At 38.3% G+C, this 17,260-nt stretch overlaps 1 protein-coding gene across 1 annotated transcript in view; it reads right to left on the bottom strand.

Moving 5' to 3' along the window:
* LOC136829555 (uncharacterized) overlaps window positions 1-17,260 on the bottom strand; it is a 183,568-nt gene that overhangs the window by 122,940 nt on the left and 43,368 nt on the right. The window contains exon 2 of the mRNA XM_067088396.1: window positions 4,306-4,349. Within this exon, the coding sequence (XP_066944497.1) occupies window positions 4,306-4,349 (44 nt within the window). The remainder of the gene's footprint in view (window positions 1-4,305; window positions 4,350-17,260) is intronic.

A 17,260-nucleotide genomic window follows, 5' to 3' on the forward strand; every position in this document is an offset into this window, starting at 1 on the left:
GCAAATATGGCTGACTATCTGACCTTCCAAATGTTATATCAAGTACAGCAAAGTGGAATTTCTCAGGCACAAGGTCAACTGTAATAGGACTGCCATGGATGAAGCAAAGCTGATAAAGATCCAAGATGCATCACCACCAAGGAACAAGAAGCAAGGGAGATCATTCCTAGGTTTGACAGGCTACTGTAGGAAGTTTGTGAACAACTACAAAAAACTAGCAGCACCTTTCACCCCTTTAGTGAAAAAGATTGAATGGAATAAACCTCAACTAGAGGCACTGACAGACTGAAGCAGGCTTTAGGAAATGAACTGATGCTACAGGTACCATATTTCAGTAGGACTTTCATTGTGAGGATGGATTCATTGAATGAAGGACTCAGGCATATTACTGCAAGAGTTTGCTGATGGCATATTTCCAATTGCTTATACAAGTAGGAAACTTAAGAAGGATAAACACAACTTCTGTACTATTGAACAACTACTGTACTAGTAATGTTATTTGCAATTAAGAGATTCCATCTTTCTTTAATTTTTCCCTTGGAAACCCTATGTGCAGAGCCAACAGACTATGTACCCAAGATGGCTCCAAAGGGAACATAGCCTGCAGAGAATTAAGTATATCTTAGTTTAACCAGACCACTGAGCTGATTAACAGCTCTCCTGGGGCTGGCCTGAAGGTTTAGATTTATTTTACGTGGTTAAGAACCAACTGGTTACCTAGCAACGGGACCTACAGCTTATTGTGGAATCCGAACCACATTATGACGAGAAATGAATTTCTATCACCAGAAATAAATTCCTCTAATTCTTCATTGGCTGGTCGGAGAGTCGAGCGCTGGGCTAACAGCGTGCTAGCTGAGAGCTCTACCCACCCCTCCAACTTTCAGAGAGAGAGAGAGAGAGAGAGAGAGAGAGAGAGAGAGAGAGAGAGAGAGAGAGAGAGAGAGAGAGAGAGGTTATAGGAAAAGGTGATAAACAGATAAATATGAAGGAAGAGAAAATAAAATTGATACACCCGAATTCAGATGTCAGCAGAATGCAGAAATGAATTTGCTCCTTGCTTATACATTTGGCAATCAGAGGATTCCACAACTGCACTAGGCAGGCTATTCCACATTTTAGTTGTAGCAAAGATAAACTCCTATTAAACTTGATACAAGAAAATGACACATTTTGCAACAGTTGCCTGCTTACTGTTGTTAGCAAACACAACTAAGTCAGGTAAAGAAGAATGAAGAGAGTGTTTGCTGTTACAGTACATTTTATGTAACAAGCATAATGAAACGTTATGTCTATGCCACAAGTCAACATTAAGAATTGGCAAAATAAAGTGTATGGGGTGGATTTCCTGAGAGCTGATATTTAAAAGTATGTCAATACAATTTTTCTGGAGGGTTTATGTAATCTTTTTATTCAAATGGTCTCACGGGAAGCCACGTAACATCTACAGTACTGTAAATATGTTAGAATCGATGGGAATCACAGAGAGAGAGAGAGAGAGAGAGAGAGAGAGAGAGAGAGAGAGAGAGAGAGAGAGAGAGAGAGAGAGAGAGAGTAAACAATCATCTCACTCAGAAAAAATATGGTGGTTCAGTTCAAGTGAGGAGACAGGCTAAGAAAAAGACCGCTGTCAGACCACCTCCATGAATTACAGACCACTTCCATGAATTACATTCGGCCTAAAGTGAAATGTATTGTGCAAATTGTTGTGAATAAGTTAAATATTTTCATTTGCTTTGTTGTTTAATCACACTAATCATAAAGCGATAAGCCACTGCCTTTACTGAGCTCCACTTCGCACTGTGACAGTATCCATTACTGTATGGAACAAGACCAGTGTTCACTTACATGCAAATTAACATTTTGAAAAATACTGATAGATTCCACAAGAGTGACTCCCATTCATCTGTCTTAGTGGTCTGCAGAACATAGAAGATGGGGAAGATATAAAGAAATGGGGAAAAATCACCTGTTGCAATCATGAAGGCCACTAAGACATCAACCAATAAAACTATTGGTCCAAACCAAAGTTAGAACCCCAGGGTAAGTGATCAAGACTGGCACTGAGGCTCTTCAGAATCAAAGAGAATCCTGAGAAGATTCCAAAAACAACATAGAAACAGCTGGCTTGTGTCACTGGTTGGTGTAGGGGTTCAAAAACCAGAGCAGAAGAGACTGTGTACATGTGGAATAATCATTGCTCCAAAAAACAGATGAGTGCAGGGATTTCCCACTTGCCCAAGCACCAGTTGTAACTGGGGAAAATATAGGAGATGAATCCTTCAGAAAGCTTAGAGGAAGACCAGGCTTGAACTCATGTCTGAAGAAGGATATGAGACTATGCAATTGTCATTGCACCACTACAGCTCTTTGCCATATCTCTCCTTCTTTATCTTTGGATCTCAAGGAAGATAGGGAACATTGGCAATGGGGATGGTCACAACCCTGGATGGCACAATGTCAGGAAGGGAACCAGAATGAACCTCCCAGGAGTTTCTCTAATGGTTGGTCCTGAACTTTCACGACTAACCTACAGCTGCTCTCAGAGTTTGGATCTCATGGAGGAGTCAAAGACCAATGTATTATATACAAAAGAGATCATTGAAGGGGAATCCTGAAAGACAGCTCCGAGAAGACTGGGCATAGTCTCTACCCCTTCTTCAGCTGCCTGGGGACCAGGGAGGAGTGAGCAGAAGGGCTGAATGGAAACAGGCACTCTTTTGGAAAATCCTTACAACCCAAACCTGCAGAAGTAGAAAGCATAAAACTCTCATAAAAGATAACGTTTCTCTTAAGCACATATAATGTTTTTCATATATACAAATCCAACTCTTATTATGTTTTTCTTATATACAAACCCAACTCTTATGCTTTTCTTATATACAAATCCAACTCTAGCTGTAATGATGGGTTACGAACTTTTAGGAATAGTGATATTCGTTATGCATTAGTGAAACTTTGGTCTTAAAACAATTCTGGTAAATTGAAACACGATGCAGAGATGACAGAACAGTTATTTGTTGTTCAAATTTACCTAACATATTGAACACTATACACAACAGAATCTATAAGAGAATTATAATTAATCATTGTTCAAGCATTCCTGACAAACTAAACAACTAAAGGTTGAATCTGATTAAAATAGTAAATAAAAATTCAAAGGTAAGTCAAGTTCTATGACCTGAGTAACAGTGGAGATGTGTTGACTCAATGATGGCGGAAGAAAAAGTGATTCGGGTACCAACTCACTACCAAAAGGGGAGTGGATGGTACCCTGCCATCTTTAACTACCTGGTTACCAGGCTTCAACGACTAAACTAGTTGTTGCTGAAGGTTTTGAGCTCTCCGCTAACATAATGTAGATAGGGTGATTTTAAGTCTAATCCTGGACAGGACAGGAAGACTTATCAAATTTCCAGTGTAACGTGAATTTTATTAATATCAAATTAACTTTACACTGGAAATAACTTACACTCAAAAGAAATGATATTTGATAATTTTATTTGATGGATTATTAGTTGTTTAATATTTCATAGAATAAAAAATGTCATGTGTACAATTATACCTACAGGCACAAGTTACATTTATATTACTTAACAATCATAGTAAGTATGGGGAGATATCGCTTCTTAGCACAGATCCTGTCGACAGAAATATATGCAACTGAGTCAAAGTCAGCATATAGTTTTCTCTTAAATAATGGCAGAAAGGATAAAATCACTGGCAGATTACTTCCAGCCTTTCCAACCCAAAGAGGCCGAGACTCAAATCCTGGTCTTGGTAAAAGGACTTATCACATAAAATACTCTTTCGGTGTAAAACATCCGCAAGGTAAAGTGAATTTTGTATTGACGCGTCACTTGTGGCTTAACATTTGGGGATCAAAATATCAAACACAATATCAATAAAAACTATCATACATACATATAGCCACGTGTTACCAACCCAGTGCTCAGCTATTATAGTGGAGCCGTGTTGGTTTCGACTCTAAGTGCACAACGTCGATTCGGCATGGAAGTGTATAGCATAGTCAAGACCATCTCACATTTCTTCAAGACTTCGTGAGTAATGTGTGGGTTGCCCCAGCGCCACCTCAGGGACTCGGGTAGAAACACGGCCAGGGTGGAGGATTAACATAATAAATTCCCTTTCGGTGTCAATATTCCTTAAGTAATGTCAGGTCGATATTACAAAAGTATTTGTGACTTTTTTTCTAATTTTCAAAATATAAAAATATCACATGCAAAATTAGTTACAAATATATCTAAACTACATTCACAGTGCAACAGACCTCAAATGACGTACCTTTTATCGTCTGGTCGCCTTGTGTCGCTGACTGTCGCCTTCAACTGTATAAAAGAAAAAGATTGTTTAAAGGTACCTGATAACATGAATTAAGTCTCTCTCTCTCTCTCTCTCTCTCTCTCTCTCTCTCTCTCTCTCTCTCTCTCTCTCTCTCTCTTCCTTTGCATATTTACCCAGAAATAAAATAAAAATTCGATGAGCTGCTCATAAGGAAATGGAAAACATTAAATGTCATACAGTATACACAATCACATACTTTTATTTATTAATTGATCCATTTATACAGGAAAGATGCAGTATGATCATGTATATTCGAGTATTTTTTTCAGAACAGGGAAAAACTATTTAAGAAAACGTAAGAAAGTGTGGTTCGATATCGTTATCAGGCAGACACTGTTATGAGTTCTATATAAGAGAAAATGTCACGAAGAAATCCAATGGATACGGTATCGAAAATTGTCATCGACTCATTAACAGATAATATAGAAATAACATTTGGCTGTCTGATGCAAACCACGCTTTGCTGTGGACACGTGACAAAGTTGAATTAAAAGCACCATGACAATCAACACACTTATTCATTAATTACAATAATACCAGGTATAACTATTCAAATCATTCGAAAACGATAAACTTAAAGTTTCATGAAAACCCTACGTATTGCAACAGAAGAAATTGTCTGAAAAGATTATATATTTTGAAGTCACGTGTGCTCGTTCCGGTGTTTTCACCCTTGAGTTGCATCATTCTATATAAGTGTCCTTATAAATACACACTGATACTTTTAAGTTTCTGCAATTCATATAATATGTAATTACTGTGCATTTCAGGGCCGCGACTAATAGATTTTCGTCGATCAAATCTTGACAGAGCATCGGATATGGATTGTATTTTGGAAATAGCTATTTGAAGCCACAGCCTAATTGGCAAAAATATGCAGTGATGTCTAATGTGAATAATTTAGGTACTTATACTTGTTACTTGCTGAACGGCTTATCCAGGTCCCGCTCCACTTCCAAAGCGCTCGCAGGACCTCCATTATCAGATGTAATTGCTCACACTGCATATTCCACATTCACTGTTTGATATTCCATATCATAGCATTGATTAAACAAAAAAGTTTTAAGTTTCTTTTTGAAAGACTTCAAATCTGCCTCAGCTCAAGAGGAAGCTTGTTATATAATCTAGTAGGTGCGTATTGAAAGGCTCTGGTGCCACAGACTGAGGAAAAACGCGGCTCTACCAACTTGAAACCATCTGTAACTAGTCTCGTATCAGGTCGATTTAATGGTCGTATAATCTGTAATAGGTCCCTCAAATGTCGAGGAGAGCCGGTTTTAACAACTTGATGGGTCAAAACACATAACTTGAATATTATTCTGGCCTAACTTGAATATTATTCTGGCCTTTACTGGAAGCCAGCGCAAATTAATTAAGACAGGGGTAATCCTGCCCCGCGAAGCAACACCTTTTATTAGTTTAGCGGCTCTGTTCATCATTTTCTGCAGTTTTTTGAGCTATACATTGGGCAACTTATAATACACCGAATTACAATAATCCAGACGGTTGATGACACAGTTGACGGCAAGATTCTTAACAGAGCTCTCACCAAGATGTTTCCTCATAAAGACTATATTCTTGAGATGATATCCAGCAACTTTTACTGTATTGTTAATCTGTGAACTAAGCGTCAAATCACAATCCAAGTACACCGCGAGATCACGAACCCTATCAGTATTCTGGACCCAATTTTCATTTATACACACTTGATTAACACCCAAACCCTTCAAGTTACTTTCTTTACCAACTATCATAAGCTTAGTCTTATTTTCATTCAATTTCAACTGTTTCAAAGTCATCCATTGTTTAATAGTCAACAGAACTTCATTTAATTTTCTATTTGTACCGTCAATATTTGTAACAATGAAACTAGAATGTCATCGGCATACATCTCAAACTCTACTCCAAGATTATGTAGTATATTAGACAAACTAATTGTATAGATGCAAAATAGTACAGGGCCAAGCACACTTCCCTGAGGAACTCCTCTTGTCAAGGGTTCATATAATGACAAGGCATTTCCAATCTGTACACAGTACGATCTATCTTTCAAATAGTCCTACAAAGGCTCAAGTGCATCATCTACGGCTCTGATGGATTGGAGATCACCTGAGAGTAAATCATGTACAACTGTGTCGAAAGCAGCGCTAAGATCCAAGAGCACCAAAATGCCACACTTATCCTCATCCATCATTTCCAATAAGTCACCTACCACTGAACATTTTGTGGAATATAATTGTCTGTATGCAGACTGGCAATCAGGAAAAACACCTGCACTATTTAAGTAAGCCACTAGTTGTTCCAGGATCGAATATTCCATAATTTTAGCTATAAAAGATAAATTTGATACAGGACTATATGAACTCATCTCCTGGTAGTCAAGAGTACCCTTTAAAACTGGCTTAACAATTGCAATTTTCTCAGATATCGGGAATTTACGCTCAGAGATTCAGCAATTTACGACCTTCAAAATCACATACTCAAAAGTCAGAAAGTTCTCAGCTGCAACTATTTCCAATAGAGTCCAGAGCCGATATGTAAAAAAGTTGATCGGGGTCGGCATTTCACAGTAGAATTTGTTATCCAATTGATTCTACCTAATTTGAGGGTGCTGAATCCAAATCTGGTGGATAACATTCTCTATTTTTTGTTATTAACCTATTAAAGCTAAATCCAAAGTTTCAACATTTTGCATCCTGTGCCCAGTCTATTAATGAGTATTTGATTGGAAAATAATGGAAAAAGCCCATAAAACAAAGCTAAATATCCTTTATGATAATTATACTGAAGTGCAATTTGATAGCAAAGAATATGGACCAGTATACTCGCTAAAGAATCTATTTTTGCTAGTAGCCTGTTATAGCTAAATCAAAATTTTAAACATTTCGCATCTTGCGCCCAGTCTACTATGTACGTTTTAATGGAATATAATGGGAAAACAGTGCACAAGGCCATTAAAGCAAAGCTAAATATCCTTTATGAAAATTATATTGAAGTGCAACTTGATAGCAAAGCATATGGACTAGTAAACTGGCTTAAGAATCTATTTTTGCTAGTACTGTAGCCTGTTATAGCTAAATCAAAATTTTCAACTTCACACGTATCCTATGGCCAAATTATTAATGAACATTTTAATCAAATATAATGGGGAAACAGTGCACAAAACCAATAAAACAATAAAAAAAATTCGTTACGATGATCAAAGTGAAGAATTTGATAATTAAGCATATGGATTGTTAAACAGGATTAAAAATCTATTTTTATAAACCACTTATGGATAAATAAAAATCTCAAACTTTCGCCATCGTTTGGTCAGTATTAAAGAATATTTTTCATTAAATACAACGGAAAAACATGCACAAAACCATTAACTACCAAAAATGAAAATCTTTGTAATATATAGGCTATATTGATGTGCAATGTGATAGCCAATCTTATAAACTATTAACTTGGCTTAAATATCATGTATTGTTGCCTGCTATCACGTTTGCCTTCAGCTATTATAATTAGCATCAAAACACATTCCAGAGAATTGACAGAAGCAAGTGCAAGGTATTGTATTGAAAATTTTATGAAGTACGATGGAAAAACCGTGTACAAAATCACTGAAAAAATTAGGATAATGATATTTAACTGCAATGTGATAGTAAAGTATATATACACTAATAACCTGGAAAAGTATTCAGGTCTGTTAAATATGTCTATCATATTTTCCCTTCAGCACTGTCCAGAGCATTTACACAAGCCAGTACAAGACATTCCTACTTTCCGACAACCGCATCTGCGTGTAACACACGTTTCAGTACAACTGCATCTAATTAAATTTATACGTGACTCTGGCACTGACTCAGGAGTTAATACAACTGGCTTCATTTGACCATTTACTAGTTTCCATCCGTAATCGTTGGGTTTTGAAATTGTTTGATACGGTTCTGTTGCTTTAAGCCATATTGAAGCCTGAAGATGCGCTCGCATGATATGATACCGTAAAGCATCGCTTGGTGGTGGAAGACGTTCTTGAGTGACTCCTTTAGAGAACAAAATAGCTCTTGCTTTATCTGTTGGCATAGCTTCAGGAACCCTGTACAGCAAACACACAAATCTCTCCACCTCGGCCAAAGATTCCTTTGATAGGGGATCTTTCCCAAGGCCTAACAGATGTGTAGGATGATCCAGGTATGCAGGTAACGGTGCCCTCTTTGTATGTCCAAACAAGAATGATGTTGCGTCCGAACCAGTGACATGGAATGACAGCAATCCTTTTGCTGTTTGCTCTTCTTGCAAATTCCACCTTGATATACTGTCTTTCACAGGGATATACTTGGGTGCATTGCTTGTTCCAGCTTTCATTATTACTTTTTTTTTTTTTTACTGTACCACTGTGTGCTAGAAGGAGTAACATGACATCAGTATCTCGAGACAATACAACAACTGTAGGTGAATTTGTGTGGACACAATGCAAGATCATTCTGGAGTCAGCTTCTTCTGGATTACTTTTAAGATAGCTGAGATCTAATTCAGCATGATTGCAGAGAACACCATCAACCTTCAGAAGACAACCAGCAGTAACCACACACTTGTTTTCTGGAGCATATTTAATAAGTTCCCGAGAAAGAACATGAGCAAGATCAGCTTTATTCTTAGGGTTGCAGAGAAAACTACGCCACTCATGAGGAAGTGGAACATCAGCATGTTCTATTAGTCGTCAGACTGGTTTGCTTTTTGTCTTTTGGAGCGTGTGCCTTGCTTTACAGATTCCTGGCTATATCTGTCAAACACCACATCAATACGGGAAATATGTGACCATACTGAAAAATTCTAGCATTGAACAGTTTGGAGAAATCACCAAAGGCACCAGCCATAAGTTTGTGTGGCTTATCGAGGGTTCTAACTAGTGCTTGGCCACCAGTGACCAAGGTAGAATCATTAGTTACACCAAACTGGCCAGAGCAGGGGACACCCTGCACCAGTGCATCCATTAACAAATGCTTCTGACCACTTCTCAAATCTCCACATGTTTCTGCTAAGGACAAAGGTACTGGTAACAACTCGTGCTTCAAGATTTCATCTAGGTCCACATCTTTTCAGCAGCATAACCAGCCTTTGTAAAAGAGATCTATCCACTTTTAAGGCTTTTTTTGACAATCTGATTTTTCACTTCATAGAGCTTGAAAAATGTTGCCGGAATGTTCATTTTCATTGAATTGTGAAAATTTTTATGTTGAGAAATATCCTCAGCTAAAATAATCTCTCGCTGATAAAAGACTGGAGCTGTTCCTGTCCAAGAATCTGTACATTCAATAGTGATTCCTCTATTTCTTTAGTTGCTTGGTCTTTGGGTGCTACGTTGACCAGTTTATCTGTTGCAGCCTCAGCTTGCAATTTCTGAACATCTTTGAACCTAGCCTCTATATGTCCTGATGGTGCCTCGCAGTGCCTGATTCTTTATGAGCTATGCTGTGACTAAGGTTAGTTCCATACATTTCTTTGGTGTCTTTTGAAATCTCTGACCTGTGATTAAATGAGAGAGCCCACCTTGAAAGTGCTGTCAGGTTTTTGGTAATTATAAGTATCCCTCCACCTTTTTTCCCTATCGCGTTCAACCACTCAAGGCTCTGATCATGAGACACCTGGTTGAATCTGTTTTTCCTTATTTTTACTAAAAATTCCCATTCTTAAACTCTTTTTCTACCTCTGGAGGAAGCATGTGGATTTGAGTAAAGTAAATAGTTTCAAATTTTGCATAAATGACGTGACCAAAGCGATGAAAATATGGTAGCATCATCTTGATGGAACTCAGATGTAGATCCCAGATACCATCTCTATCTGCCAGGGTAAAATGCAAAAGAATACTGACCATACGTAAATAGGTGAGCCACAAAGCATGATTAGGATTCTACCTCTTGACTTGCTCAAAAGCCTTTGTAGCATCTTGGAATGATTCAGTTGTTAAGAGTGATATCACACTTTCATCAGACTCTTTATAGTTTGCATTTTCAATTTTCTCCTTTAACTTATTGTTATGCTTCTCAAGAACTGAAGGAGTTGTGGCATCAGAATTTCCCAAACTGCTTGAAATGTTATGCACTGCAAAAATACCAATTGTATTTCCAGCTATTAAGTTTCTAATCTGTACCGTTTTATTTCCCACAGATTGGATATTCACGTAACCACATTTTAAATTTCCGGTAGCAAGTATAACCATGATCTGTGTTAGCAGCAGTCCTTTTCATCTCATAATCTAGAGCTTTGCATTCTTTTGAGTTCACCGCATGATCACATTTATGATATTTGTGTCAATCACAATTAATACAGTGCATTCCAACAGCGTTGCAGCCCTTTGTCCTGCGAGCTCCTCTGCATTTTCCACGTTAACTCATCAGCTTTATTATTTTTTTTTAACCCACAATTTTTTCTAACTGACCATATCTTTGATAATAACAGCAAGTGATGACATGATACCTGTCTCTCACCGCATACGTGCCCACCTTAGTTTCACTTTGTCGCCATTATCATGAACAGCCTTCCTAACCTCAGGCTCACACTTCAATATCCAATGAAACGGTCCGCTGGAGGCAGGCTTTTTAAGCACAACTGATATATTCTTATCAATTTCAGAGACTAACTGTAAATAACCATTCCTCTCAGTCACGTCGTTTACCACATCTCGTTCTGCTTCGTATCTTAGGCTATATATTTTCCAATCTTCCCAATGTCAGCTCCCTGAACATCATTGCTGATCTCATTCGCCGCCACGTCCCGAATACGTTCATTACCAAATCTTAAAATAACATGACCATGCTTCGCCGATCTAGTATCAATAATAGGGATGTCATTTAAGGCATTTGCAACATCATCATTCCTTTCGGTGATCTACTCAGACGGTTGTTTTGACTTAATGATCAACAAAGTCTTTACTTAACTTTATCAGCATAAGTTATTGTAGGTACATGAAAGATGCATTCAGTATGATGTATGAACCTTTACTTGTACATATTACGTTCTCTCATATATCATGTTCACGCATATACCTCCCTAATGTATCAAATGTATGTCATTCCTACATGTATCATGTGTGACATGTAATGACCAAATCTTATCCGTCTGGCAGTAATGTTTCGCCAGTACGGGACCGCCCTGTTTCCCTTACAAGCACATAATTTGCACCTCTGTGAATTTAACTCCACTAGACATTAAGAACCTACTTTTGATATTTCGGTGTTTCCTTCATCCCCTACTTTTAGTGCTAAGGATAACACATCGAACACACACCGTTATCTTATCAGGTTGAGGAGCAGCCATATTTTCCATGATTGAATCCACTTTCATTTCAAGATTTTCAGATTTCGTAACGCAATCTCGCGCATCGGCAACTGGGCCATGTGCAGACTCAACACTCCTGTCGTCAAGTGCAGTGGACAGCTGATCCTGCAATTCAGCAATTTTGGCTTTTTGACTCTCAACTTCCTTTTTAAGCTTCTTATATTCATCTTGAAGACTTTCATAATTATCTCGCCATTTCCAGGCATACTCATAGCAGTTTGGGCATGGCCACTTCAATTTCGTAGTGTTTTTCTTGCTCCATCAGCACCACATTCACATCCAATCCATTCTCCTTGTTCACTATCTTCATTCTTGCAAGGACAGATCACTACAGTGTTTTTACCAGCCATAACGACTAGGTAACCCCATTAATGGGGTGGGACAGTGTTAAAAACAACTTTGTCCGTAATTGCACTGTTTCACTTGGAGCAACGCAAAAATACGTCCGATCGGCACAACCTCTCCCCAAACTGCCGGAGTAAATCAATTTAATCAAAGGAATTTAAAGGGAAACTTAGTTAAATTTAGTTAGCACCCAGAAAGAGGCTATACTTAATTCACACCACACGTGCATCTGATATCTAACCCCGTCTCTTACGATGCTCCTGATTCGCCATTGATCAGCCAGTCACAGGGCTGAAAACTCATCAGTCTGTTCCAGCCATCATCGAGTTGGCATCTACGCTGCTACCTTCGCCCATGAAATATGTTTTTCAAAAGTTATAACTTTCATTACACCTCAGTTTTACCCTAAGAACAGTAGTTTTTCAATTTCATCACTAAACATCGTCAAGCCGATAATTTAAGGATTACAATGATATATGAATTATGTACTTCAGTAAACTTAATGCTAAAATATGTAGGCCTACAGTGAAATAAATATGAGGCTATTGTCTGCGCGCATCCCCGCTCATTTAATATTCTTGATCTTTTGCTTATTTTCATATTGATAGCCCTAAATATAGCCTAATTGTTTGGTAGCATTGTCATCCATGACATTTAAGCTATGATACTGTATGAAACACAAGACGATAAATGATAAATGCACTGTGATGTCATGTAAGGAATGAAAGATTATATTTTATATTAAAAATTTCATGTTTATTACACTATACATATTTTAGCATGAAGTTTACTGAAGTACAGTATTCATATATCATTATAATACTTAAATCATTGTTTGATGATGTTTAGTGATGAAATTGTGAAACACTACTTTTCTTTGGGTAAAACTGAGGTGTAATGAAAGTTATAACTTTTGAAAGACATATTTCATGAGGAGAGGTCGCAGCGTAGATGTCAACTCGGTGACGGCTGGAACAGACTGATGAGTTTCCAGCCCTGTGACTGGCTGATCAATGGCCAATCAGGAGCGTCGTAAGAGACGGGGTTAGGTATGAGACGCACGGGTACTGTGAATTGATAATAGTTGTGACGTAAACTATGACATCAGACGTAATAGCAGGTTTCCCAGAAGTATGATAACGATCATAGAAACACAAATATTTGATCCTCTTGTACAATAAGCAATACCTTGAGTAGGATATGCGATAATTATATAGAAATTTTATTTTCTCTATTTCAATCGAAAGTTCTTCACTTATGGTCTGCTTACAGTGCAAGACCCTTATTCACACAAGGCTGGCTTAATCTTAAACGAACAGCAGCATATTCTTTTACAGACTTTTATATTACAGTTTTTTTTTCTTATTTCATACTTCTTATTTCAATAAAGTTCAGTATAATCAATGGATTAGTGGATTATAAAATGTTGGACCATGACTTACGAGTATCATTCAGCACTACAATGTAGTTATGATTAAATGAAATATATATATATATATATATATATATATATATATATATATATATATATATATATATATATATATATATATATAAACTATATAAATGAAATAATCAAAATAACTGAAAGAATGAAAACTAAAATCCAAAAAAAATAATAGATAAAATAACCAAACAACCCTACAACAAACATTAGTTTGTTTCAAGTAAATGAATCAAGCGTATAGAAGCAACAAAACTGACACAGAAGCACACAAATAAAATAATGAAGGGTGAGTAGCTTGCTATACCAAGCACTGTGGATTTATTATGCGTGTGCGGACATGGTGCCGAATGCACTTATGCCGAAGCCAAGAAGTCGGACAGACTAGGAAGAAGAATGGACGTGATGCCGAATGGCCAGGAAGTCGAACTCACTGGAAGCCGAATGGACAAGATGCTGAATATATAAGAAGTCGAAAGGCATAGGATATATAATGAAAACCATTATTTGCAAATTTTCCACAAAACATTATTGAAAACAATGTAATTCATAAAATAATAATGAAGTGAAATAAATTACAAGTAATAAATCATAATGTAAAAAAATATATAACTTTATGTAATTAAAAATTGTAATCATTATAACCATTATTTGCAACTTCCTTTAACAAATTATTGAAAACAATGTGTCGTAAAATAATAATGTAAAATAATGTATAAATATTTTATGTAATTAAAAATTGTAAGCTAAAGCACGTGAAACCTAGGCCGTCTTCTTTGTAGTAGGAATTGCAAATAGACCTAATTCTTTCGTTCATGGCATCATATTTTTTGTTTGTCCGTGAAATATTCATTCCCACAGATGCCTGTTCGATTAAACTTCATTTGTAGCTAGTTCTATCCTGATATTATTATTATAAAAAAAGTTTAACCAGACCACTAAGCTAACTATCAGCTCTCATAGGGCTAGCCCGAAGGATTTGGATGAAATGCCAGGTCCAGGCTAGAAGCCTAGCACTGGGACGAAATAGGTCATTCGATATAGTGATGAGTGAATGAGAATGAAATTAAAAGCTGCACAGAGGAACACGCTCTCATACTGGAACGCTCACACAATAAATACATACATGCTCAAGTTTCCATATATACTCATTAAAAAGGTGTACTGAAATTTAAAATAAATTTATTAAAATTTTAAAATTTAGTTGTTTTAAAATTCATTAGATGCCTAAGGGTTTTCGTATTTCTATTATTTACTTTATGTATTCTATCAATTAAATCACAGCTCCTCATGAACATTAATATTGGCATTACTGAATATGTAATAGGTTCTGACAACATTTCCTTCATTGATCTGTTTCCAGAATTTGATAATCGCTGCAGGTTATATTTTGGAAATTCAAACATTACATTACTCACAGTTGTCAACACTTTGCAATCTGGCCATTTGGGAGGAGAGCCACACGGACTGTTCATTAAGTGTCCATGTGTCAAACATGTATGGCTTATTCGAAGACGTGTCAGAATTACTTGTGTGTCTTTCTCTCTGATATGACGAACTCCACTTTCCAACACTGAATTTTATGTTTTTTAATTGATTATTTTCAGGTTCTTCATTCTATATATTTTGCCATTTACTTACAATGATTGTTTTTATATATATCTTATCTTATATAGTCACTAATAGGGATGTCTGCATTTGCTCTTGTCATGTGGACTGCTTCTTTGGCTGCTTCATCAGCCTCTTCATTTCTTTTAATCCCTACATGGGCAGAGATCCAAGATATTTCAATATTTTTTCCATTATTATACAATCTATGGAGTGAAAGCTTAATTTGTACATTATTATTTTTTTTATTATAACTTTGAATGGCTTCTATAACGCTTCTGGAGTCGCTATAAATCGCAAAATTATTACATGAGGCTTCCCTAATTATCTTTATGGCTAATGTTATTGCACATAACTCAGCTGTAAAAACCGTAGCATTGTCTGGTAGAGAGAACTGATACGTTTTGTCTGGGGATACTGCAGCATATCCCACTCCGTATTGGGACTTAGATCCATCAGTGTACATTGAGTACTGTGGACGTTTTCAGATTATATGTTCTACTGTATGTTGCCTATGGTGTGCTGGGGTATATGAATAACTTTTTGATAAATATTTTAAGTGTGTACAAATTCTCATCTTATTCATTGTACAAGGAGGAGGTAATTTTAATATTAGGGTAATTGTATATTTGTATTTAGCAACTCAAACAATCTTCTAGCTTTAACTGGGAAAGGAGATGGAAGATTGTTTGCAAACATGTAAAGTCACCACATCGACGTCAGCGGAGTGCTTCGAAGGCGTCATTAATTAAGTCTCCGCTGAGCAAGTTCTCTTTGGTGACTTCCTGCTTTCTTCACACTCAATTCGTCACGCCTAACGTGCCAGGTCACGCATTTTCTACCATTTCAACTTTATATGTATTTGTCCAACTGTCATAAATCATGTATCGTATGTTTCTTTATTCGCAGGCATCAAGACTGTATCCATATTGAAGTTCTATACGTTTTTGTATTGTAAATTGTACTTGTTCGCCGAATATTATTGTTAATTGTTTTTAAACTCAGGTCACGCTCAATGTCATTGTCTTCCGCGGTTCGGCGCCAGTCGGCCGCTATATAAACTGCCTGAATCTGTAATAAACCAGCAGTAACTTTTACCTGCTCGTTTCTTTTGCACCTCTTACAGTGGTGACCCCCCGGAGTATCCCGGAGCCATTAGCGGACTGACACGGTGACTCAGTCTTGGCTCCAGGAACCCTCCAACGCTCTTAGCGGCCTAAACACGGCGCTGTAACCAGCGTTTGAGCGTGCTGACTCTCGTCGGCAAACCCACCAGCGTCACTAACGGACCCACACGGCGCACGAAAGTGCGTTCTGACATGTGTACCCCACTTCAAAGAGGGCAAAGGAGCGAGCATGGACGTGGGTATCCCCTCCTTCGTGCACTTAACTGCGGACCTCACAGACTCGGAGGTCTACTTTCCTCCCATCTCACCCGCGCCCGTCCCCGCACCGAGGCCCTACCGCACCTCCACACCCACGCCAGCGCCCCGAACACTCCATGGCCCGGCAACACAGTCGTGGGCCGCCCTCACCATAAAGTTGCCACCTTTTATACAGGGGAACCCAACGATGTGGCTGCGCAGGGTCGAGAGCCACTTCAGGGTGGCGCACCTGACAGACGAAATCCTGCAGGCCGACACGGTGCTTAATGCCCTCCCGGAGGACGTATACAGAAAACTCGTCTCACGGGTGCCTGAGACACAAACCCTCAAATACAACGTCGCGAAGAAGATCCTCCTCGAAACGTGCTCCCTACCTATCGCCGAGTGGGCCGCCCGTGCTATCGACCTCACCGTCAACCCATGGCACAACCTCAATGCAAGAGACACATGGAGCGTGGTCGTGGACCTTCTTTCACTACCAGATTTCGACGGCACGAAAAAGCGACAGGAAATAGGGCTGTCACGGGAGATCTACCTTTGCCAGCTCCTCCCGGAGGTCCGCACCCAGATTCCTCACCCCTACACCATGCCTCTTGACGACCTCATCGAAACGGCGCAGCACCTCACGGACTGCGTGCAGGCCACACAGCGGCTAAAAGCGCCCACACAGTCAGTCAGCTCCGTCCAGCTGGAAGAAGAAGTGGAGCAGGGCGTCAACGCCGTTGCCAGGAGACGTCCACCGACCCACAACAAATGGAGTTCCCCGGGCCTCTATCGCTACCACAAGTGG

This window comes from Macrobrachium rosenbergii, chromosome 44 (genome assembly GCF_040412425.1).
Source record: "Macrobrachium rosenbergii isolate ZJJX-2024 chromosome 44, ASM4041242v1, whole genome shotgun sequence".
Classification (NCBI taxonomy): Eukaryota; Metazoa; Arthropoda; class Malacostraca; order Decapoda; family Palaemonidae; genus Macrobrachium; species Macrobrachium rosenbergii.